At 43.8% G+C, this 26312-nt stretch overlaps 1 protein-coding gene across 8 annotated transcripts; it reads right to left on the bottom strand.

Moving 5' to 3' along the window:
* Nucleotides 1-1196: 1196 nt before the first annotated feature.
* LOC147159709 (sodium/potassium/calcium exchanger 2-like) lies at nucleotides 1197-24545 on the bottom strand. Of its 8 annotated transcripts, none has more exons than XM_086058701.1 (12): nucleotides 24278-24544; nucleotides 22475-23538; nucleotides 13721-13769; nucleotides 13042-13150; nucleotides 11857-11871; nucleotides 10409-10459; nucleotides 7662-7760; nucleotides 6575-6666; nucleotides 4750-4884; nucleotides 4579-4668; nucleotides 4289-4455; nucleotides 1197-3300 (listed from the first exon to the last, which is right to left on the bottom strand). In XM_086058701.1, exons 2-12 carry the CDS (start codon nucleotides 23353-23355, stop codon nucleotides 3051-3053), a joined length of 1938 nt encoding a protein of 645 aa, XP_085914827.1. In that variant the 5' UTR covers nucleotides 23356-23538; nucleotides 24278-24544; the 3' UTR covers nucleotides 1197-3050. The 8 variants fall into 8 exon arrangements, with proteins under 8 accessions (XP_085914827.1, XP_085914828.1, XP_085914830.1 ...); XM_086058702.1 differs by having other exon boundaries at nucleotides 13721-13759; nucleotides 22474-23538; nucleotides 24278-24543; XM_086058704.1 differs by lacking the exon at nucleotides 10409-10459.
* Nucleotides 24546-26312: the final 1767 nt, after the last annotated feature.

Raw genomic sequence — 26312 nt, 5'->3', positions numbered from 1 at the left:
AATCACATTCTTGAATCTTCCAACATTAATGACTCACTTCCCAAGGTGTCGACGTTGCCACTCCCAGATTAAGCAGAACTTCACAGGTCTTTTTTTTTTTTGCTGTTGTTTTGTCATGTTAAAAGTCATGCCAACATTAGAAATGATAACAGTGAATGCCACACGTTACTAGACACGTCATCAAGTTGCCAGGGTATATCTTGTGACCTACTTTAGGTCTGGGTTCTTGTTCGCATTTATTTTTTATTTTTTTAGGGGGGTTACACGCTCCTCTTCTGTACCACTGACAATCCAGCTGAATAACACACACATGTGCAGCAATGACTCGTGAGTCAGTCCAAATCTGCTGAAGCCCTCATTTTTATTAACCAGCTAGCCGCCCCCCTCCAAATAAAACAATGACTGGTCCGTCGACTATACACCCTTGCGCGCTGTAGCCCCCCATGTGACGTTTTCTGCTGAGTCAAACCCAAGCACGCCCCGTGACAGCGAACGAGCAAAGTCGACCTAATAGCCGACCGACTGGGCCCGTGTGCTGCTAACTTTGCCCCTGAGATCGTGCAGTGCTGACTAATCGCTGGCAAATCAAGCTGTGAATGAGTTGCCGTGCCATAAAACGAGAGGAAAACTCCCCAGACAACATCTCACATTCGAGCAGTGACTCATGCAATACAAAGGTCAAACAAGTTGACCTTCATATTTGTATGGATAATGTGTTTGCATTTGTTTTTAATGACCTCCTAAGCGTGGCTATGGAAATAGACTGTACAGAAAAACAATTAGCCTGTCTTTATCATTCTGGTCCAGTAAAAAATTGATGCAGGGCTTCAATGTTTTTTTTCAGTCTTTAGTATATTTTTCAAGATTAAATGTAGTAACCCTTCCTTAACTTATTATTTTTTAACTCCTCATTTAACAAAACTATATCAAGGTTTCACAATTAAATACAGTGTCACATTTAGCCGTTTTCTGGCTTGTTTCCTTCTGCTTTTGAAAAGTGATGTGTACACATTTGACCACAAGAGGGCGCAACATTCACACTATTCTAGCCATGGAGAGCCGGCTGTCAAATTCCACCAGCACATTTTGACCATTCTAAATTCTAAATACCTGGGTGTTAGTTGTATTTTTGTTTCACGTGGGTTCCCATGATGCATCACGTCGGTTTCGTACAAAAACAACACGCAAGGCCTTCGTTGCATATTTGAATCAGATTAGCTTTATTCGTTTCATTATATACTTTATTCGTTTCATTATATACTTTGTGTTTTTACATAGAGACAAATGTGTTGTACATATATAGATTATATGGTTAATTTGTATCTGTATATATGTACACGTGAAATCAATCTTACATGAACACCAAGAAAATAAAGACATTTACAGTGCAAAACATTGATTGGTGATTTGTGCCAGCGGTCAACTGCCATGGTCACTTTTCTCACTTACCTTCATCAAGCACAATCAAAAGTCCACAACAGCATCAGTCAAGCAATTGTGAGTTGATCATTTGGGCCTTCAAGTGCACAATGATTGTCCAAACTCAAGCAAAATTAGCTGACAATACTCAATAAGCCTTAGAGAGGCAGTTTGTGGAACTTCCATGTTTGTTTTTTTGCACTTCAATACGAGAAAAAAAAAATGCTGGCAGCATCGGCCCTACGTAAATTTGCTCAACATGAGTATAAAAAAAGAAGTTATCCAAACTGGTTTTGCTCATTTGGAAAAAAGAAAAGAAAAAAAGATATTTACAAAGTAAAACCTGTTTTCTTTTCTAATTGAATGCATAAAAGTGAAGAGTTCCGTTGTCGTCGGTGGGTAACCAGCCCAAAAGAACTTGAACGCAAGCGCTTCTCCTCGTTTAAATGTCATTGCCACCCAGATGCTGTACAGAAGCTGAGGTCAAAGGGCGTCAAAACGGGCAGGTGGCAGACGCATGACAACACGTACAGTATATTGCTGTTTAATCCACATTCTATCCTCACACATTGTGATTAGTTCTCTTTTTGCGTACAAAAGACAAATGGGGTGGATTTTATTTATTTTTTTGTTCCAGCAAAGTGCCTCTATAGATAAGGGATGGTCATTGCAGTTTAAAAAGTGAACTTGACTATAGATATCTTTTCTCTACGTCGAGACTGAGCACTGGTTTACGTTTTCATGTAACATGGTGGAAACGTGTACATTTTGGTATACAAGTTGTTTAAATGCGGATTACTACTATTTATCTGCGAGTGTCTTTTTCTTTTCTTCTGCGCAGCTGCGACTCGAGCCCAAAGCGTTACACGCTGACTAATCTATCAATTGTGACGCATTTACACTGATATATTCTTTTCAAATGTGCTACTTTGACTTCATAATGGAGGCTTAGTGAACCCTAAGTACTCATGCTTTTCGTTCCAGAGGCCCTTTTTTTTTGTGTGCGCGTGTGGTGGTGCAAGTGTGTGACGTGTTATCTACAATCAGAAGGAGCAGATTGTCCCGCTACAGTACGTCTAATGCTACTGCTAATTATTTCATGGAAAAGTGTTGAAATTGAAAAAGAAAATCCTCTTAAGAGAGAGTGCTGCGGTGAACAATGAAGTCATCGGAAACGAGTCGGTCTGCCCCGAGGAGAATCGACCGTTTGCCGTGTTTTTTTTTTCTTTTTGGTCTAAAGGAGTCTTTTCTCGGTCTATCTTCTCGTTATCCGTCTTTCTTGTGGGCTCCCGGTGGGCGCTAGCTTCATCTGTTAAACAAATTTTTTTCAATAAAGTTCACAGGAGGTGGTTCTCCTCAACCTGACAGTCTTGATAAGCCTGATCTAATGACTCTAAGGGCATGCATAATGCTTTTGAGATTCGGCCATTGCGCCCGTAATGCACCCCCTCACCTGTTAATTAAAGAACACAGAAAATCCACTCAGGTGAGAGACACAGTTTGGTGCCTCGTGTTGGCATCTCCACCGCACATTCTCCTCACTCACACAGGAGAGCCAATGAGGATGGTTTTTGTTGGTCGGTAAAGGGGGGAAAGAGGGGCCGGGCCTCGGTGGGGTCCAGGGCCCCCCCTCAGATCGATACGGGACAGATGAGCACCCGGTCCTCCAGCATGACGCTGACCACCAGGAAGACGAAGTAGAGCATGAACATGATGAAGCCCAGCAGCTTGCTCAAACGCCACTTGCAGGCGGCGATGGAGATGATGACGAAGAGGAGCATGAGGAAGAGCAGCACGATGGCGCAGAACAGCCCGTTGGAGCTCACCACCACCGGCTGCAAGTCGCTGAACAGCGACCACATCAGCCACGGGAACGGAAGCCTGCGCGAAACGTACGTTGGGTCAGGTGATATGAAAGACGGTCATGTGATGACTACGTGGGTTCTTTTTGAGTGCATTTGCGGTTAGCGTGGTGAAACTATGGAGGGTGGAATAGACTGGAGGACCATAGATGATCTATTAGCGTGAGAGCGCATTAGTTAAGTTTAAGGTAGCACAGGTTGTGTTTGAGCAATACACGGCATTACATGCATTAAAGTAAAGCATTTAATAATTGTTTGCGTATCACATTTAGAATATCTGTTCATGTCAAAATATTGGGGTCATTTTTTTCCATTTTAAATCATGCAAGATATTAACTGATTAGAAAAAGATGAAGATGAGCGTGTGCAGTGGATCAAAAAATGTTAAAGGCTTCCTCATAACATTAAATGTCAAAAGAATTAACACAAACGTTGCTCTTCAAATTTGGCGTGGAATTTTTTGGGGATAAAAAAGGCTTCTTTTTTTTTAATTAAGCGATTAATCAAAATTCTAAAATGTGATTAATCAGATAAAAAAATGTAATCGTTTGACAGCTCTAATATATATATATATATATATAGCAGCATGAAATGTTATTCAAATGAGGGGGCTCTCCTAAGTGTGTCTTGGGTTAAATGATTTGCCTTTTGGAGCCCAGAGTCCAAAGCGCACACGGTGACGCAGCGTTTAGGAGTTACGCTGCACACAAATGGAATAAGATGCCAATAGAAAACAAAACTTTAAATCTGTTACATAAAAAAAAAGCCTTTGCTTGTGAATGTGAACATGAGGGATGTTCAATACCACTTTCTTAAAGACTGATCTCTCTCATTAAATAATAAAATGGGTACATTTCAATTATTGCAATAATACTAATATTGCAATATTCAACTCCTACATCACACATCGTGCAACCCTAGTTGTGTACGTGTAATATGATGAGATGCCTCCATGTTTATTTGACAGCCCTATGTAGAACAGAGGTGCTTTTTGTATGACGCCGTACCCGACAGTAATGTCAAAGATGTTGGAGCCGACGGAGCTGGACACGGCCATGTCGCCGAGGCCCTTGCGTGCCACAATAACGCTGGTGATGAGGTCAGGGATGGAGGTTCCGGCCGCTAATATAGTCAGACCCATAATCTCCTCGGTAATCCCGATGGTCTCTCCAACCTGCAAAAGTAGAAGAAAAAAAAAGGCTTCAGAGTAAATAAAGCCTCATCTGTCGCTCCAGCTATTTTCTGAGTGACAATTGAGAGCCGGTTGGCCGGCGTATCACGACGTGAAGAGATTTACCTGGTGGGCCCACCACACCATCAGGTAGGAGAAGGCCGCGATCCAGCAGATGGCGCCCAGGAAGGTGACTGGGAAGAACTTCTTGGACGACTGGCAGAGGGAGGCGGCGCAACAGCGTAAGCAGCAAACGGGTATTCTCGCGCATGCCAACGGGGAAAGGAGCACACCTACCGCTTTCCTGACGTCGGGCAGCGTCAGCCACAGGGGGAGGACGATGGGCATGATGAAGAGGTAAGTGAAGCGCTTGCGGCCGGAGTCGGGCCACGACAGGCTCAGAGGCTGGTCGTCTTCCTCCTCGTCTTCCGCCTAAAAAAAAGCAACACAACCGGTCAACAAACAACCACGGATGCCTTCCTGTCTTTTACAGTCATCCTTCACTAAAACACATAATTTGCTGTGGTTATTTTCCCACAGCCACTGTTAAAACACCCTTCTAATTGCTTTATTGAACAAATGCTGACAAAATACAGTAAACATACTGAGTTAAACAATTATTTTTTTGATTTTTCATTGCAGTTTTGGATTATTTTTAATTTATTTAGTTTTTGAGTAGGTTTGTTAGTTTTTATTACTATTTTTTTTCCAAAACCAATGATTAGTTTTATTATTAGTTCTAGGTATTTTTTTTTTTAATATATGGATTATTTGTCCAGTGCAAGATAAAAATCAGGTAAATTGTGTAATAAATTAAACGACAATTCAAATTCTCAAACGACTGTTTGAACTTCCTTATTCAGTACCGGATGTCCAGAAATACAAAAACAATTAAATTTAATAAATTTAAAATGAATCCGGAGACCTCCTGTATGATATTAACAAAGACGAAAACAAATGACATTTCTATAATTATAGTTAGTTTTATAAATATAAACTGTAGTTTCAGTAAAAAAAAAAAAAAAAAAAAACATGTCCGTTTTTATTTAATGTCATTACATTTAAAAAAAAACATTTTTTTGGGCGTTACTTCGTTCCTTTTCATGAACTATAATAACCTTGCTGTACACAAGCAGAAGCGAACACTGTGCATCCTCATTGGGTCACTTCCACATCACACAACAAGCCACACGTTCAACGTCACAAATGCTACAGTGTGGTATGTGAGGATAGTGGCCCCAAGTGGCCAAAATAATTCCGACATCCCACATGCATATATTGCAAGGCGGTATTAGCTCACACCAGGAGGCTACCATTGGTCTATTTATGATTGGATTTAGTCGCTTTGGGGGGCGTCGGTGCTCCCTACTTGGCAAATGCCAGCCCCTCGGGGGTCGTTCCTGCACCCTGGGGACCCCCTGCCAAGGCCCCGCTTTAAGGCACCGACGTTGAACCCGCTGCAAGTGAAATGTGACATTTGATCGGAGTATTCGACTTTGATAAACGTGCTTCATTTACATGGCATTCATCCATGCTGGGAATGTAAAGCTCGGTATCAAAGATATTCAAATGGGATGTTATTTCCATCCCATAATCCACCGACGGTACATGCGCAATTCATTTGAGCTTCTCTAAAGGCAGGATGAGTCAGAAATTCCCTGTCGCCTGCAACCGGGAAGATTTAGGTTTCTCATGAATATTCAAAAAGGGAATATTTGGATGCTGTAAGAGAGGATTTCAATAAATAAATAAATAAACGGGGGGAATTATTTGTTTAACTTCCAGGAAACTGTGCAGCAGGCTTGTGATTTGACCCTCAGCTTTCTCCTTCCTTTCAAATGTTTGCCAAAGGATGAACAATTGGTGTGACAGCACGCGGAGCTCCCGGCGTCATCACACAGACAGGTGCGCCGTGGGAGGCGCGGCTGAAAATAGCCACCAACGCCAACGCTAGCCAACGCCCCCCCCCTGATGTTTTTGGCACTCGACGCCAGAAAACGATGCAAGTTTGTGCTTTGAACTTTGAAGGTGAAGATGAAGCGTTTTTGTGGAAGCTGCCCTTGGGAGAAAAAGTTTGGACAGCCCTGATGGTTGTGCTTTAACGAGTGGAGTTGTGTCTTACCGCTTGGCCCTCTTGGCCCTCTTGGCCCGCTGTGCCGTTCATGGGCGGGGTCACCTCTACTTGAACGCTGGAGCTGTTTGGCAGGTTCTTATCTGCGCCGGGACGGAATAGACTCCAGGTTAGTCGTCCGTTAGAATAAAAAAAAACGCCAATCAAAAGCTGTAATCGCCATGGTTTTGCCTTTCATCAAACCGCCGACGTGAGCTTTGCGTTGTGATATCGAGCACAAAATGAAGAGGCTAACATGTTAATGCAGCCCTGTTAACATAATTCCGCCTCACTTTGATTGCGCGGCACACAATGCAGCAATGACAGTGATCCTGCGGCCTCCTCCGCCTCATCCTTCCTTTCAAGTGACACTCGCTCACATTAGCAACTGGCTGGCTTCAATGGTGGACTAAATAGCGCTTGAGCAATCCATTTGGCACTTCTTCATCACATTGGCTGCACCGCGCTTCTGCCTTCAGAGTTCTTTCACGCCAAACCCGTCCTAGCATGCTTTTAAGCGGCATTGCTGAGATGGAATGCGACAATTCTCAAAACACAGGAAATGGGATGATTTCACTTAACTCATTGACTGCCATGGAGGTCAACTGGAATGCAAAACGTTTACTCCCATAGACGTATACATTCGTCAAAAATCGCTGTCATGACTAACAGGTCGCAGTAGATGGTGCCATTTTTAGTTTTAGATGAAAGTGGTGAATCTCAGCATGTTGGCAGATTACACTTGGGAACAATTTGGGGAAAAAAATATTCTGTTGAGTTCGACTTTGGCATGCGGATTCAAAAATTGCAGTCAGTCTTTTTTCTAGCACGTTAAGTTTTTTAAGCAAAATAGTTTCTCTTGCTCTTGTTTCTTTGATATTTCATTGAATGTCAAGATTTGAAAATTCTTATAGATAAAGCACATAACAGGGAACTAGAATTCAAAAACTTGACGTGACAGGAAAAAAAATTAGATCATTTTCATATGTACAGATTGTGTGATTTTTTGTTGTTGTTGCTGTTATGTCATGTTTTTTTTTCAAATGTGACAGTTGCACTTTGGCTAAATTGGCTCAATAAAAGTTGGAAGACTTCCTACCTGAACGGCTGGCGACCCCGTTGGCCTTCTCGCTGTCCTCTACTTGGCATTTCTTTTTGGCGATCTTGTGAAGAATGGACGCTTTCTCTCGGAATTTCCCTGCAAAACAGAAACCGGCACGGTCGTTAAAACGCCGAACCGAGCAGCCCGAGGCGAACTCGGAACAGGCCAGAGATTCCTCTTCTGCATTCGTTGTGCAGACGGCGCACAACTGATTAACTGATGATCCCACATGTTGTCGTCCTTGCATGTGCGATCTGGAGGTCAGCTGGCTCACGTCGCTTTCTTTTTAACGCCTTAAAAGCTGACAATCTCTTGTGAGAGCCACGTGGGACATGAAAGGCTCCAATCAAATTGGAGATGACGGCACTCGCCGCGCTTGCGCTCCTTTGTCAGACCACATTGTAGCAAGTGGCTGTTTCTGCATTTGACCTTCTTTTTTTATATGTTTCAAATAAAGTCAAAATTAAATTTTTGAATAGATGTTTTCGAAGCTTTTGATTATGCTTAAATACGTTTCACACTGTTCAACAATGTGATAGCAAGACAAAAGAAAACCTACTATAAGATCAACTTCATTGTTGTTGTTTTTTGCTGATCTTTTTTTCCAATTATAAAAATATTTGGTGTTCCCTTTATATTTAAATCATTTGCTTGCATTTATATGTTTTTTATGTTGTTGTTTTTTTATGCTAGAGCATACAGAAGGCTTTGATGCAGCCTCTGACCTGAAGAGGTCGCTTAAAGCCACGGTGGAAGCAGAGTATAAGAGACCAACCAGGGCCATGTTGCAACAGGTTTGTGAATAATGATGAAACTTAGCTATATTCTATTGCTAAATTCTGCAAAACAGAAACAGATACACATATACTTTGTTTTCCTGGTAAAAGAAGAGACTCTAATCTTTCTTCCATGCTTTTATAGCAATAGAACACAATATTCTTGGAAAATCAGTCAAAATCCAGTAACACAGACAGGAGCAAAGGGGGTTGCTTCAGTGAAAATGGATGAAAGTGAATGGAGTTAATGATAAGAAAACCCAGATTGAGCAGGAAGTACGCACATTCAGCTATATTAAAGACACAATTAGTGATAATTACCGGATAGAAAAACAAACTCAATCCATACAACAAAAAAATTAAAGTTTTTTCTTTTTTTTCTTTTACTCTTCACATGCAGGGAAAGGGAAAGGAACAACAGGGGGAGGCACTGCCTCCCTTGCCTACCCAGACCGCATATTTCTGTGTCATTGGGTTGTATAGTTTTTGCGTGTGTGATTAGCATAACAAATCCGAGCCATTCAAACAATACGTTTGACCCCAACATGCATTTCCATCTTGGCTGGATTGCAGCGGTCGATTTCACAAAAAAAAAAAAAAAAAAGTGGTGACGCACAACGGCGAAATGAAAAATCGGACGTCGATGAAACACCACGACCTTGGAATGCCCTCTCATGCAAACTGACGGGGCGTTCGAGGTTTCCCTGTTCCCGTGACAATCCCGTTCAAATGACGTTAGTAATTGGAGTCTCTCACACTATGAAAAGAAATGCAAAGGGGAAAATTTGAAGATGAGGACTGCGTGTGTGGCCTGCCTTCAACCAATTAGCCTTTTGCAATCAATGGCTTTTTCATTTTTGGAGCGCGCGCGTGATTTGATGTCAATGTCAATATGCGCTTGCCCAACCATGTCAGCGCTCGCCTGTGACCTTCCGGCAAAATCATTAGGCACCACCAGCCTCGGTCTCACACACACGCACATTTCAGCTTTTCATTGTTTTTGTCGTTGTGGTAACAACTCCACTTTACACTTTGGCCTTGACATCAAACCATTTTGTCCCCCATTCTAGGACTTTAAGGCAAGGATTTTTTTTTTTGTGATTGCCGTTTAACATGAACACAGAGTTGCGCAATTTTTGTGAACATTGAGAATTTTTTTTAAGAATAGCTTCAAGTTGTCGTCGTTGTTATGCTCGTTTTGCTCTGCCTCTTATGAAAGCACCATGTGGATGACTCACTCCACTTGGGAAACTTCAACGACGGCGGCATCGCCACCGTGCCCGCCGTAGGTGCGAGTGGAAGCTTTGACATAAATGATGGATTTCTTGGTGAAAGGAAAAAATAAAAAGAGGAACAGCTTCTGTAGCGGGGGCGAGTGACTGTTGTGTTTTTACGTGCATGCCTCTTTGATGAGCGTTTCAAAAAGATAAAACATGAGCAACATGTATAGTAGACTGAAAATGTTACAGAAGCGCTACACAGATTCTTTAAAATGATCGTGACAATTAGGGATGGACGAGAACCGATACGGCTTTAATTTCAAGATATCGGTACTCACGACGGCCCCCTTTGTGGTCATGTTATGATTAGGAACTAGAAATTAGAAATTGAGAAGAATCGAAAATTGCTAATAAATTCATGCAATTGTAAGGAAAAATTATGTATCGAGTGGTATCGGTACTTGGTATCGGTGACTACTCAAGAGTTGAGTACTCAGTTTCGGTCTGTAAAAAAAATAATGGTATCGAACATCCCTAATGACAATAGTAAAATAAAAGGACACAGTCACCACGATATGCACTTTTGTAGTGAAATCTCACACAGTACAAGCTGCTGTGGCAGTGTCACCAGAAAAACAAGACCCAAAAAAATAAAATAAACTAAAAGAAGAAATGTGAGGTGCTCATGGTGGAGATGAAGAAAAATAAAAAATGACGCCACAAAGAATTGAAAATTTTCAGGGCTTACCTTCCTCAGTCATTGAGTGATAATATTTTAGTTTCCCATAAGTCCCAAGCTCTACAAGGCCACAGCAAAAGACAAGGAAGGGTAAGGGCAACGGACACACAGAGAAAAGGAAGAGTGAAAACCACTGCACACAAAACACAAGCACACACAAAAAGGAACTCCAAGTCAACCCCTGCGAAAGTGCCAAGCAGCAACAAAAACATTCAATGCCCAACAACGCTGCTTTGATGACAACAAGTCTGTGTAATGAGTAAAAAATCCAGGAGGTGAGCGTGCAAAAACAAAAGCAAAAAAATGAGTCCTCCTCTCCTCCTCTCCATTTCATCTTCAGCGGATTCTCAACAGCAATCGGCAAAAAACACCTGCGGGTCAAATGTCGATATGTGGTTTTGAATTTTCAGCAACGTTGTGATTTTGAAAATACGACGACGATATGTTATGACTTCATCGTTCGTTCTGCTCATTTATGTTGGATCCATGTGGCAAACATGAACCTTGCTCGCGTACCATCGGGCGATCGGGCCTTTAAGACCAGGCCGGCCTTGAGCTGCCGTTGGACCGAGGGGGCAATTAAGCCGCGGCGCAATCACTGCACTCAGCCGTTACAAAGAAAGAGAGGCGGGGCGAGCGGGCGTTGTTGTTTACCAGGGGCCCTCTTGTCCTTGCGGAATGCCCTCTAAACCTCTGCTGAACCATCTGAGTGAGTGCATGCAAACCCGAATGGGAGATACATCTGAAGCGCAAAAAAAAAAGAAAAAAAGCTTTTAGCATCGATTCCTACACTTGCCCAGCGCAGAAGAGTGTGTATGTGCAATGCACTGCTCTCTATGTACACTATACGTGAAGGGTGAAAACAGGAAGGCCCTCCACACTTTTTCACTAGTTGGACACCTTTTACAGTGCAGGATTCAAGTTGAAAGATTTGATGTATACACGTCCACATGTGATTCTGCTCTCGCCCGCGTTAGCCGAGTCAGGCTGCGACCATGCGGACATTTAAGACATTTGTGCAAATGAAAACAAGCATGAAGGAGCAAAGCTCTGCTCAAACTCCAAAGGTGGTCGGGTGCAGATTAAACATGCACGCAAACAAGGGCGAGGTCATGTTTAATCCCTTGTCAGGTTGATTGATTAGAAATCCTGAGGAAGGTCAGCCATCTGGCCCGGACATGAACTCCATTGATGCTTACAGACTGACTGATAAATAACCAATAGGAGGAGAGAGAGGATGGGCTCGGTGAGGGAGAAACGATGCAGAGGTGGTTCATAAAGAAGTCCGGGGAGGGGGACGACATCCACAAAGGAGGATGGAAATACACGCTTGACAAAGAGGAAAGTCAACAGTACATACAGGAGGGCACGTTGGGATATACGTCAAGCTGCCTGCGGGTTAGGGTTAGAACGATGGAAGGGGCGGGGCAAGGGTGACAGAAATGAGATCAACTCACCAGAGTCTGCAAATTCTGAGGGGGAGAGTAGACGTGGAGAGACAGAAACAGACAAGATAAATCCAAGCACAGAATTTTGTTTCAATTTAGCTGGAAGGTGAAAGCAATTTGTTCAGCTGACTATTGGATGGATTCTTGCATACGCATGTGAACCTTTCCAAACATCAAGCGGCCTTAATGCGTAGAAATGTTCTGGGAAGAGATCTCAGCTGAAATGGACACCTCAAATCTCATTTCAGTAAAAGTCCTAGCAATGATGAGTTATCATTAAATTATTCATATTGTCTCTGATAAAAGTGAAGAATCGAACTACTGTAAACGCTACACAAATAAATGCACTGGGAACAGGATTCATCTTATGTTAGCATATTGACATGAAACGCACACAAAGAGAGAAAAGCAAGCCAGTCAAAAAAGCAACCTCAGTCTTCCTCCTCAGAATCGAAGCCCAGACAACTTATTTTGAGAACTGTCCATGAAATATACATGCCCTCCCCCACCATCACCACCACGTGTGCTCCACTTAAAAGCCTGAGTGTGAGCGGGGACGGGCTGCACCTGCTCAACTCCCGCCGAGCAGCCCAAATGCTCCATTGTATTTTTACAACATCAGCAAAACATCCAAAATCAGACATTCTCCTGCAGGTGCACATCACGGGGCCTCGGAATAAATATGACGCGCACGCACGCCATTTACTCTGATGGGAATTCTCACTTTTCCTGTGCAATCCATTTACATTCATTAGAAACAAATATTCCCCACCTCCTGTCTTCTGGAGTATGATGGATGTGTCTTTCAGTGGACTAGATCTTGGACACTTTATTTATTTTTTTAACCGCCCAGGCAGATTGATGGATATACTTAGGGATGCAATGTACAAGTTGATACATGCTAATGGGCACTTTAAAGCCCATTTTGGCGCGGTGTGCTAATCTCTCCTGAGCTGACTCATTCCAGGCTTGGCTCGCCACTCAAAGAACGTAAAGTATTTTTCGGGAAATCCCATGAGACAAAAGTTTTTTTTGCGTTGGATTCTTATTGGCTCTTGTCTGCAACGTTGCCACAGAATTGTGGAATTCTCAACAAAAACTCAGAAGACTGAAAGACAAATTTCTCAAAAATCTCAAATAAATAGAAGACAACAGGTAAATGCGGATAATTTGTGGAAAATGACAAGCTCTCACCTTCACTTAAAGGGTCCAAGGTGTGAATCATGAGCTGAAAAATGCTGTTCCTCATCAAGCTGTTGTGCAGGGAGGCCGAGCTGCCCCCTCTCTGAAGCCGAGGTCTGGCCTGTGAAGAGCAGGAGACGCTGTTTAAAAACACTTCCTGGCTGTCAAATCGGGAAGTTAGATCTACATCATCAAGTCAAATATTCTAGTCAAATAAACCTTGGGCAGCTCGAAGGTAGAAATGACTTTTTTTCGGAATGCCCTGGCTTCTCCAATTATGCTCCCACTAGGAATATGATTCATTAATCCGCTTTTGCATAAAACCCAAAGCGGAACCTGCAAGCAATGTTGATAAAATAGCCCATCTACTTCTAACAGGAGGCCCTCGGGTTGCATTTTAAGTGGTACTGAATTTCTTCCGAGCACCGCCGAGGTCGTTACATGGTTCCGAGCTCAACTTTTGGGTGAATTGGGGCGCCACTGAGGGTAAATTGGCAGCTGGAACCGTCCTTCTTGCCCACAGGTGGCGTCTTGGTCCAAATACAGCAGATCTCCCGTGCACGTGGATGTTCTAAATAACACTTGTTTTGTATGAACGACTGGCTTGGATGAGATTAACACAAAGTCAGGGTATGGTGGGAGACACGCACGTCATCTAACAGCGACACGAAAAAGGAGACAGGACACCTACCGACAACTTGCCGTCATCCTCGGGCGCCACTGGACTCGCCTTCTCATCCAATACAAAGAAAGAGGACGATCAAAAAAAGAAGGGGAGAGAGGTGGGGGGAGGGGGAGAGAGAGAGAGAGAGAGAGAGAAAAGAACAAGACAAAGATGTGAAGCATGCCGCACGCAACCATACAGAGACGTCACATAACAGTTACGACCATGATGTGAATGATGATGATGGTGACGACAAAACACGTTTTAGGGAACAATTGTTTTGGAAGACTGAATCGATAACGTATCACAATTCTCCAGGAAACAAAGCCAAACAAGGGAAATGGCTTGCTTGATGATTTCAGCATTCTTCCCTACCGCTGTAATTTGAACGTGTGAAATACATGAGGTTATTTGCTTAGGAGGGAGACAAAAACAATAATCCGAAGTAGACGGCCACTCGTATCTCAAGGCACTATGTACTTTCTTGTCTTGTTTAGTTAAGCCTAGAAGACAGTTGATCAATTTGGGAACAAAAAAGAAAAAAAAAAGTACAAGATTCAAGTTGTCACACGGAACTTTTGGTTGTGTGACTCAGGCCTTTGAACAATCACTCACTTTTCAACCATCCTTGCCAGCAGGCATATTCTGGCACGTCTATTTTTGAAAGGCAAACAAAAAAGCGGCACTCGTCGAACGGGAAAACGTGCGCATGTGTGAAACGTCCCTCTGAAGCCCTCATGCTACCACATTTGTTTGGATGGTGGCGTATGAACGCTTTGTTTCCCAGCCTACACACTCGCTTTGTACAAAAAGTGGAGGCGTTGACATGTGGTGAGAAGATCCACCGTGCCCAGTCAGATGATCTGAAACTTTTTTTTCCCCAAAGTCACTCGTATTGAAATTGTGCAGAAATGCTGTTAACGTTACTTGATGATAGAACATTCTCTCTCACACCGCACGCACGCACACACAACAAAAACTCCTTTGAATTGACTTCAGATAATTACTGAAAATGTACTAAGAAACGATGTAGTACCCAGTTGTGAAGATATAGCATTCAGTTATTTTTCCCTAATTCCGTTTTCTGTTTTGCTATGGAGGTGTGGCTAAAACGGCACAGCAAGATATTCTACACCCTCAAAACGCACATTCTCTTCGGATAGTCTGCTAGTATGGCCGCATTAGAGCGCCTCGTTGTCAGCAATGAGTGTGCTTATGTCACGGAGAAACTGGAAGAGAGGGGGGATTAAAAAAAAGTGTTCAAGAAAAGATAGAATGGTTTGACTTTACACAAACTTGAAGCCTTATTTTATAGGGTTGTTAGCATGGCCGCTTTAGAGCGCCTCGTTGTCAGCTGTGAGTGCGCGTATGTTATGGATGAGGCGGAAGAGCTGGGTGGAGGGAATTAAAAAAAAAAGTGTTCAAGAAAAGATAGAATGGTTTGACTTTACACAAACTTGAAGCCTTATTTTATAGGGTTTTTAGCATGGCTGCTTTAGAGCGCCTCGTTGTCAGCTGTGAGTGCGCGTATGTTATGGATAAGGCGGAAGAGCTGGGTGGAGGGAATTTAAAAAAAAAGTGTTCAAGAAAAGATAGAATGGTTTGACTTTACACAAACTTGAAGCCTTATTTTATAGGGTTGTTAGCATGGCCGCTTTAGAGCGCCTCGTTGTCAGCTGTGAGTGCGCGTATGTTATGGATGAGGCGGAAGAGCTGGGTGGAGGGAATTAAAAAAAAAAGTGTTCAAGAAAAGATAGAATGGTTTGACTTTACACAAACTTGAAGCCTTATTTTATAGGGTTTTTAGCATGGCTGCTTTAGAGCGCCTCGTTGTCAGCTGTGAGTGCGCGTATGTTATGGATAAGGCGGAAGAGCTGGGTGGAGGGAATTAAAAAAAAAAGTGTTCAAGAAAAGATAGAATGGTTTGACTTTACACAAACTTGAAGCCTTATTTTATAGGGTTGTTAGCATGGCCGCTTTAGAGCGCCTCGTTGTCAGCTGAGAAGGCGGAAGAGTGAGGGGGAAATAAAAGTGTTCAAGAACAGAGAGAATGCTTGACTGTTCACGGACGCGAAGCCTCATTTTATAGTGTTAGCTTTTAGAGTAACTTCTGGGGTTAGAGATTACACGCCGGGTCGCTCGTTAAGGCAACGTTAAATATTATGACTAATAATCACACAGAAGGATTAGTACGTTTGTGCGCTCCTCTAATACCCGCTTTCCAATTGTTACGTAATGTCACATCAGGATGCTTCTTGGGAGCGGCTCAGCTGGCGTGACGGATGGACGGAAGAGATGAAAATGGACGGACAGACGGATGAATATTCCCGCGCATCGACGTGCACATGGCGCAACGTTACGGGGAATTATCGCGGAGAAAAGTGTCACACGCATGAGCACTTCCACTCCAGCGTCACAAATTGCCAGCAGATTAACTGGGATTTTCCATCGAGCTCTCTGAACGTCAACCGGGGATTGGAGGCATTTATAACCACAGTTATAACCTTCTAACCACATGTTGCCCCCAATTCTGTACGACTTTTTGCCACTCTCACGAAGACAAGGTGGAGCCAACCGATCAAGGCAGCTTGTTTTTGCATTTGAAGTGCGTTACCAGGTTAGCATTGCAGCAACAAGAAAAGAAAAAAAAAGATCATCTCTTTATAATCCAGTATGGTATGAAAATGATGAAGTGACAGTTTGTGACAGATTGTGTCATTGCAGCAATCCCGCCATTAGTAGTTTTGTGCTGCGAGCTGCCTGCCTTGTTAAAGCGACTTGTGCAAATCTTCCAGCAGGCAACCTGTCTGCTGGAGCGTGACAGAACACCCTCCGAGATTTGTCCATGTACATCAGCCATGGCCCTTTCTTTCCATTTTGCCTGGAGATGATAATAACCATCTTTAAGGGGGTGGTGGTGGAGCGGGTCGTCGGTGTGGATGGGGGGGGGGGGGGGGGTAAAATTTGCACGAGTCAAGAAGCCGCCCACTTGCTAATTAGTAACCCCTTCATTTTTTTCCTAACAAGCAGAACTAATTACAGAAGCTGCCACCGTGGCTGATTTCCCACAAGGCAGCGCTCACCAGCTAAAATTGCTTCCTCTCACCCGCCCAATCAGGTGCCGGCTTTTTGGGAGGCGCACACAAGAGAGATGGAAACGCAAAACTGCTGGGCCGCCTTCAAAAAAGCAAATATGGCACTCATGCGGGTCTTGTATAAATAATGAAGTGTTCGTTAGCAATACTGTCGATCGGGTGTAATTGATTTGACAATGAGGTAAGTAAGGCAACAGAAACACAATTTGGGCGTGCAAAGATGTCTTCTACTTCCGCTTATAAGCGTGAACATTCGGAAATGTTGACTGCGGGACGTCCACGCTCGAGGAAGCCGGAATGTTGAAATGCTTGCTGATGAGACAACTTTCTTATACTTCGTCCAGGATTCCAAATTGCAATTACTGCCTGCTGTGTGGCATTAGGAGCCATTTAAACTGCCAATCAGCTGAGGGTTTGGGGTGTGTGCAAAATGCTGAGGGTCCTGGGTGTTGTTTCATGCACCAGCAAGATAAAGATCCCATTGCCCTTCACCTGATGCGTTTACAGTGCAGTTATCTTATTCGACCGCGCGTTCGGAAATAGCTCGAGATCGATAAAGCTCTCAGTTTCTTGCTTCGCCATCAGACTCCTCCCCAGAAAAAAACAAAACAAACAAACCCTGTATTTAGAGTATGCAGTCTCAGGTTTTCAAGAATGCTAATTTGTGAGACTTTAACCTTAATTTGACTTTCAAGATTAGTATCTATACATTGACATGTAGTCAATGCCGGGTTTCGGCACCAGTTGTAAAGTTCAGACGGGAACTTTCACTGGTTATTTTATCTTCAATACTCGCTATGCTCATAATGACAACCAGGAGACTGCATATTCTCAGTTGAACTATTTACTGGATTCCAGAAAGATCGAGTACACGGCTGTGGAGCCTTTTCTGCTGAATGCGGAAAAAGGTCTAATCTATTCAAAATGGTCTCTAGTCATACTGTCTTGGCCGGCCGCCCACCCACATGATGGTCTTAACTGGTCATTGAGGGGCCTAAATCTAACACTTGAATATTGTCAACATTCGGGTTTTTGGAATGGCATGTAAATGTGCAAAGCCCGAATAAGACCCCTGGGTTACCCCTTTTCTAACCAGAATATTTGGTCATATAAACGCATATTGAGCTACCTCCTTTGAACAAAACTTGGGTTCGTGTTCTGCGCATGCTCTATTCTCCCTACTTGCATGTGTGGTGGCCATTTTATATTGCCACTCGCTAAATGAGCCTAACTTGAGTACATTGATTTCTCCGCAGTGTTTTAACGTTATTTTCTGTCTTCACGGCGAACATGCCACAGTGTGTATATAAACGCATGTATGCATGCATGTAAATCAGTGCATCTGGCGCTCAGCCCACCGGAAATACACAAGCAGAAGAAGAACAAAAATTGCGAAACATTGAGACACAGGACAGAACTACACCTAACCTATTAGAAAACTATTTTATTAGTGTGGTGAGTGACATGAACATAATAATGTCTTCTATTGACTGTTGAAAGTTAAAAGCGGAAATGACGTCTATTTAATGACGTCCGGGCGTCGTGCTTTAGATTGGGATATGTAAACGTCTACGGGCTATCGTGAATGTTTGAATGAATATCTATCTATCTATCAAAACAGACTGCCTGCTAGGAAAAGAATGCAGTGAGTGAGGGAGCTGTCTGTGGTGCTTGAATGAAGACAAACATTCGGCCGTGGATTTATAATAAGCTACACTTTCAATTTCTTCTAATTCAACTGCCCGTGGCGTAAGGCGAGCTCCGAGGGGACCGACATTATTCATCCGGAATCCAGAAGTGGGCCGCACAATGGCGATAATTTGTTTTTCAAATTACGCGCGGCGGTGTTTAACTCCTTTTGGATGCACTACAAAATGCTAATCCACTGGAGATAACACAGTAAGCACCTGGGATGCAAATGAGAGCGCCACTCGCTGTTATTAACAATGAATGCGGCTCCAGACAACAACAGCGCCGAGCTATTGATGGCCCAAGTCCAGCCATGCTGCAGCTGCGTCGGATGATACAACTTAGACTCGTTTATTGTCACGATGAGATCAAACTCAAACAGCTCCTCTATTTTTAAACCCAATTTCAACTCAAACTCAAATCTTGCTCCCTCACTACCTGCGCTAACGAACGATTGGACACCCACGCAGTTATTTGGCTAAAATCAATGCTTTCCAACATTCCTTGCGCTCGTTGGGAATGACTGACAAGTTGACAAACGTGAGCATGTGACCGCAGGCAGGATCTTCCGTTTCATGTTGCACTGAACGCGGCATCGCCTACGGGAAAGGAAACGCCAGCAGTCTGCTTTGTAACTGATCTTTGAAGCGCCATCCTGACGAAAAATCTCGCCTCTGCGTCAGCTATTTATAGCTTGCTAATGCCGCTAAGGTCGCAACCCTTCCATCTCAGCAGATGCAACATCTGCCTCCGTGCACCAGCAACTTATCTGACGACGACGGAGGAATCTTAACCGGCTTCCTGGCCCGGTTTGCTACACAAGTGCAGATTTTCACCCAGTCAGCTGTTTGCCAATAAAGCCGACGCGAGGAATAAATGCCATCGCTCCCAGACTGCCCCTACAGTTGTGAAGCATGATTAAATTCACCCGTGAATGCATTTTAATAACTAGCAGGCGGGTATATAAATGAGTCTGGGGTCGGAAGCGGCATTAAGTATCGGGTGACCTAATTTGCCCCTTCTACTAATACACCATGACTTTCTGGTTGGTCATTAATCAGACCTTTGGGCGGACATCCCGCTTCACTCTCATTGAGTCACCAACCAGCAGACTAAGAAGCTTAGCTAAACGTGCGGCAGTTTGCGATACTGTGCGTCGAGACGATACATCTCGACGGATGCGTTATCATATTTTTTTCCCCACACAACAACAAATCTTAAAATCACTTCTTGCGGCGCTATGGTCAAAAAGCCGCCGTAAGATTGACCCGCCGACTGAGCGCTCATTAAGTAAACAAAGGTATTAGGCAGCGGTCGGGATGAACAAATAGGTAAAGACATCCTTCCAACATCTGTGCTGCTCAAATCAAATCGCATGCTGTGCACTGGGATTAGGGCATTGACTGACTGATGCAATAGAATTCTGCTGGATGACTTTGCTCCTTTTCCCCGACTTTTGAAAAACAGCCTCTGGGGTTGATATTGCAGGAACAACAAACCAAGAGGAACCAGCAGCAGACTCAAAGCACAATGAAGAGTCTTGAACAGTCTATTGTTTTCCTTTGAAAGTCTAAATTAAATTTCAGTCCTGTGGTGGAGACTGCTGGCTGACAAAGAAGTGTTTGATTTGCCTTTCTTATGTTGTTAATGTAGAAAACCAATATACTGCGCTCACATATTTTGTCATGAGAAACAAGTTATCCAACAGTTTTATTAGCGGTGCAACTTTTGACTGTGTATAGCGTAATGCAAGATAGCATATGCCAGACGTCCCTTTTTAATCAAATGTTCATGTGTCAAACGAAAGCCCCATCATTTGTTATGGCACTCCAATGCAAATTAAGTTTGTCTACTTCGTTCCTTGCTAAATTGATTTTCATTTTGGCACAACAGATATTACAAGTATTCCCCTCAACCCACCACCAAATCCTTTCTTAAGATATATTTGGTTGTCACTATGTTCAGTGACTTCAAATTTCAAATTCAAGTTGTTGTAAAGAATTGCTTTCTAATAGGTTGTATAAACACGGGCTAGACACGGTATTCTGATTAACATTGCGTTTGTGGAATATGAATTAAGTGGCAAATTCCACCCGCTTTTAGCCATCTCATGGGGCAGCCATTTTGTCACAGATGGTCAGGGCTCAGGTAACGACCAATCACGGCTCAGCTAGCGACAGTCATAACCAAACTCAGAAAACAGGTGAGACAAAATGGACGCCTCTAGAGATAGATAAAAACGGGTGGATTTTGCTGCTTAACCTCATGAAGACAAATGTATCCTATTAAATACAAGACATTTTGAGCCCTCTATTTAATGAGTATAGCATTAAGCATTAAAACCCTGACATATATGATCCGACACATGCATTGTACTGATGATTTGTTAGAGGGCAGTGTCACCCAGCTGATGGCTTTTCCATGCACCTTGTAAGATCACCCCAATTGAGAAAGGAGAGACACCTAGATTTATTAAGTTTGGGAAATGTTCTCTCAGATTTTTGGAAATACTAATGTGTTCGATATGTCTGTCTATTATTATATTTTTGACAGTCATAAATGTATGAATTTAAAGTAATTGTGACCGGATGTATCAAATATGACACAAATTAATAGTCATATGTGGAAGTTGATTTTAACAAAATAAATGAAGTGTTTTTAAAATGTTCTCTTATACAATTCATGGTTAAGGCTTTCATTTCAATTCATATTCCACAAACACAATATTTTTGTGTTGTCTTACTTCACAGTCACCATAACTACGACATATCCCGTGATTAAAATGAGTTTGACACCCTTTATTGTCCTTACAAGGAAGGCAATTTGTCCCACCTTGAGGCTTACTTCAGTTCTGATGCGTCACAGGATCATCATGGCGGATAAGAAGTCAAAGTGCGTAGGGTTAACTGTCTGTCTATCTATGTCAAAATTCAAGTGCATTACACTCGCTTGCTAAATTGCCAATTAAATCCCAAAATAACACGTCCCCAAAGTGTCAAGACTTGATGAAAAATGACGGCTCTTTGAAAGATTATGGTCCAACTAAATATGGGACTTTGCTGCCCTACCTACATCAATACACTGCAACATCGCCGGCATCTACAATTGCTTCTTGAGCGCACACGCAGAGTCATCAGTGTCTGCACCCAGAATGCTTTGCAGCTCAAGGTCACCTCCCTTGTCTGGCACTGAGCAGGCGCACCATCCTCCTCCCTTGCCTGTCAAACAAACCAATTGAGCGCAACCATGTGCGACACCACAAAAAGTAAAAAGTGGCGCCTCTTCCTAGTGAAATTTTAAAAACGTGCTCAGAGCAAATCCTGCCTTGATAACGGCTTTACGGGACAATGCGCTCCAAAATTTCATTTCCACCTCATGTCACAAGGGAAGCTAAATCCGCGTGGATAATCTGCACGCCGGTGTCCGACGGCACTGCAGTGCCAGGGATGGGACGACCGCCGAGCGAGCCCACACAATGTTTGCCGGCGTTGTTTGCACCTCAGCCAGTTGCGGTTATGCTGACTCACAGGGATGAGAAGCGAATGGATCGTGAATGGCTCCTCAGAACTTTGAGGGGATTTGTTACTCAGGCGACAACACAATTTGGGGAGCTTACCCCAGGATGACACATTTGACTATCTTTTATTTCCTCTTAGCACCTGAAACAAGCTTATTTTTGTCTCAGCCAACATGATTTTAGGGACATCGACTCCCCCCCCAAAAAAGATGACAGATAATTTTAATGAAAGACACTATTTTTCCTTAAAATTGCATGAAATTAATGGCAAATTTGTTCTTCTAATTTCTAATATTATCGGCCACTGTTGCGAGCACCAATACCATAAAATCAGGCCAGGTATTGGCCCGGGATGATATTGAGTATCGCCTCTGCGGGGTCTCTATCAGGAATGGCAAGCTAAATGATATTGGCCTCATCCTCAACGTGGGCGTTGGGCATCGGCTGATTTTGGGAAGATGACAGAAAAGCCCACTCACCTTGGGCTGCACCTCCACCTCCACCACTTGGTTCTTGTGCATGCAGTTCTTGACAAAGCCCTCCATGGTCCCGTTGAACTTCATGAAGATGACGTAGGCGGCGTATCCCGACAGCAGCGTGATACTTTCCCACACGGAGATGAAGTTGTCGAGGAAGAAGACGATGAGAAGGATGAGATCCAGGATGTAGAAGGAGACATCGCGGAAGAGCGGCCACCACGTCAGGTTGAGGATCTCCTTGGAGAAGATGGCGCACATGCCGATAACGAAGAGGATGTTGAAGACGGCCGAGCCCACGATGGTGCCGATGCCCACGTTGCTGTGCGAGATGAAGACGCCGATGATGGACGTGAAGAGCTCAGGGGCCGAGCCGCCCGCCGCCATGAAGGTGGCGCCGGCCACGTCGTCCGAGATGGTCAGCTTCTCCGTGATGACCGTGAGCGCCGGGACGAAGAACTCGTCGCACACGATGGCTAAGGCGATGAACATGTAGATCATGCCGAACATGTGGAGGATCACCGCACCCCGGCGCCTCTCCGGGAGGCTAAAAAGGTCCGGCGGATACGCCCCTTGGCTTTCGCTGCCATTGGCCGTCGATTTCATGGCGACCGATTCATTGGCCTCCTGCTGCTGGCTGAAGAGCAGAGTCCGGTGGGGCACGGGCTGGCGCAGGCTCTCCTCGGGGACCGCCGAATCGCCCAAACCGGCATAGGTCCACGTCAAGGCACAGACGGAGACGGCACTTACGGCCAGCAGGCTCACCACGAAGCCCAAGATCCGCACCGGCCTCATTTTTCTTCGCAAACAGCGGTGACCTCTCCGCTTGCACGCAGGCGCCGTGACAGGCTGCGGCTCCGCCGGACGGACGCACGGCGGACCCATCTCTGGAGGCTTCTGTAGTGGCCTAGCTCCCCGCTGGCTGGGTAGGATGAGGGGAAAGTTGAGCAGGGGCACGGGTTTTACCGGAGATGGTAAAACATGGTTTTGGTCTCAAATGCGTTGAAAAGGACTGCTGTTACTTTCCTGGATCTTTCTTGCCAAATATTCCCTTCATATTAGCCTCTTCTGGAAAACAACAAAGAATAAAGACACAATGAGAACTTTAGAGCACATGATTTTATCATTGTTGTCGTTCCAAGGCCGCATGCTGCTCAAAAATACAGAATAACACCAGCGACAATTAGACACCACATGTTGCAATTTCATTTGTAACTAGTATTTACAGATAAGGTACTTAGTTGTACATGTTTGGGGCACAATGACTTGAGAACAAAATCAACCTTTTTAGTTCCTGAGGCACAATTGGGTCAATTTTTACGGATTACACCATAAGGGGTGGTAATTAACGCCGACTGTACCTCCATTTCTGACAGCACATGCAACAAAGAAAGATCATTTTGCAAATTCTGTGGGTTGAATAAATGCCTAAAAATTATAATAATCCAAATAATCAAACATTGCAGATGATATTTAATACACCAATATGGAAAACTTAATAGGGGCAGGTGATTTTTGGCATGCTCCAAACTGCAGTAAGAGAAATAACAAGAAGGCCGTTGGATAACAGGCACCCGAACCGTGATGACGCTGCTGAAAACGGCTGATCGCGATTATTATTCTTCAATTATTTGGACGGCCAAAGCCCATCTGTGTTGCCGGTAACTCTGCCCTTTACTGATGCAGTCGCCCTCTCAGCTGTGTTCAGTGAAAAGAAAGGGGAATTTAAAAAATACACAAGCCAACACGTAATATGCACGCAGAGACGCATGACGCGCGGCTGCAGACGTGTGAGGTCTCGTCTTACCTTGGACGGAGGCAACAGACAGCAGCAGGTTGCAAATTCACAGTCCGGTGCCCTCTTGCTCTCATTGAGCACAAAAATGTCACCGGTCTCAGCTGCGGCGATGCACAGAGGAGGAGCTTTTGACAGAGGAGAAGAGGAGGAGGCGGGGGGAGGAAAAAATGCGCACGCCTCCTCTCTCGCTTCACAGTCTCAGCTCAGCAGCATCCATCCCAAATCGGATGAGAGCAAATGCATTAATCGGTTGTAAAAAAAAAAAAAAAAAAAAAAAAGGAAGAAAGAAAGAAAAAAAATAAAATAAAGAAAAAGCTTAGCAAATACGGCCAAGTGATGTGCTTAGCTGAGCTGGCCACGTGATCGAGAGGAATACAGTCAGGTAAAGAGGCGCATCGCCCCTCCTCGCCCCCCCACCAGGTTCAAGCTGCTGCATGCGTGGGGCTTTTGGTGATGCTGCATGTTACCGTGGTTACCGAGCAATGACAGCTTTCCTACTCTCTATATCCCCTCTCCCCCTTCTCGGTCCTGGCGTCCTGCACGAACAGGTGGCCGTGCTTCAGACGGGAGGCTGATTGATGGGCAAGCCGGCACAAAGGTCATTTCAAGGTTACACGGAAGACGCAGCAGGTGGGGATCTAAAATCCTCACATTTCTTCCACCAACTGCAGCAGTGTACACTTTAGATGTCAAGTAATAAAGACAGGGAAAGGTACTGACCACATGTTCAGTCTTTCACTGGATTGTCAGTTTATATGAAAGTGCACCAAATGGTGAAAAAACGATCGGACCGATATTGGGAATTAAATTATGTCACATTCATTGATCAGATATCAACAAAACTGGACCGATAACAAGAGCTGTTTATTATCGGTGGCAGTAAAAAGGTCAATTTAAGCGCCAAGCCCCTGCTGCATGAAGTAGAAGGTAAATAGTTGATGAATAAAATGGACACAATAGTTATTTTGCTGACACGAATAATGGACATTTTACTTTTAATTTGAAAAAAAGAAAAGAAAAAAGGACTGTTCCTGTCAGCAACTTACAACGCTAATGCCACATTGTAGAAAAAAAAAAAAAAAAAAGACCTCAAACTAATCAATGACTCAATGTTTGGCACACATGTGAACTTGTATAGTATATAATTGCAACTTCAAATAACTTGATGAATTACTACAAAATGAATGTCAATGAATATCTATCATCTATCACTATTAATAAAACGCAACACACGATTAATCCCGAGTTTAGCCTGGAAATCATGCATCATGATACTTTTTTGACTGACAGTCCTAATATATATAAGCAGGAAGTTAACAGTTATCGTGTTGGTGGGGGTTGGGGGGGGACAGTTATTATGCATCCCTATTATATACTGTATAATACATCATGATTCACTGACCTTATTGAGTGACCTTCTGCCATCTCCCGACCGGCTTTCTGTTACCTAACAGGAAACACAAAGGCGGATCACATTAAAAGGATGCTCCCTCACTCTATCGACACGTTAGCATTCATTGAAACCCTCACAATGTGTTCAGGATCGAAACTAAATGGACGTGGACATTTACCAAGCATCATTCCTTTAATAAAAGTCTGCACGAGGCCTCCGAGGAGCCCCTTGAAGGCCCCTCGCTGGTCAGTCTCATCAACTTTTCAATGCGATTAAAAGGATTGCTGAGTGGACATGGAAGGCAATGAGTGGGGATGTTCTCATGTGAGTGATACCGGGTTTCATCATTAAAATGCACTAAAAGATGACCTCTTGGAAAAGGTCCATCTAATCAGCGGACACGGTCCTCACGCCAGCTCTGCCGATGACATTCAACGGTAGTTTTCTCATCGAACCAGATCCCTCCAGGCCGTCAGCACTTTTTACCCCCCAACAATGGCTTGGCAACCGCGCCGCTTGCGGTCTGGCTGCCTTTCTAGCATAAAAGTGTTGACTGGTCACGCGTGGGTCATGAAGGAGGGGATGGGGACGGGGACCATGCTGGTTTTGATTTGACAAAAACAAGAGAAATTTCCATGCCGGCACTGCCAC

This window comes from Leptonotus elevatus, chromosome 17 (assembly GCF_054856555.1).
Source record: "Leptonotus elevatus isolate MCC_2025b chromosome 17, RoL_Lele_1.0, whole genome shotgun sequence".
NCBI lineage: Eukaryota > Metazoa > Chordata > Actinopteri > Syngnathiformes > Syngnathidae > Leptonotus > Leptonotus elevatus.
Note: the sequence above shows the minus strand (reverse complement) of the source record. Positions and strands in the feature narration are given on the sequence as shown.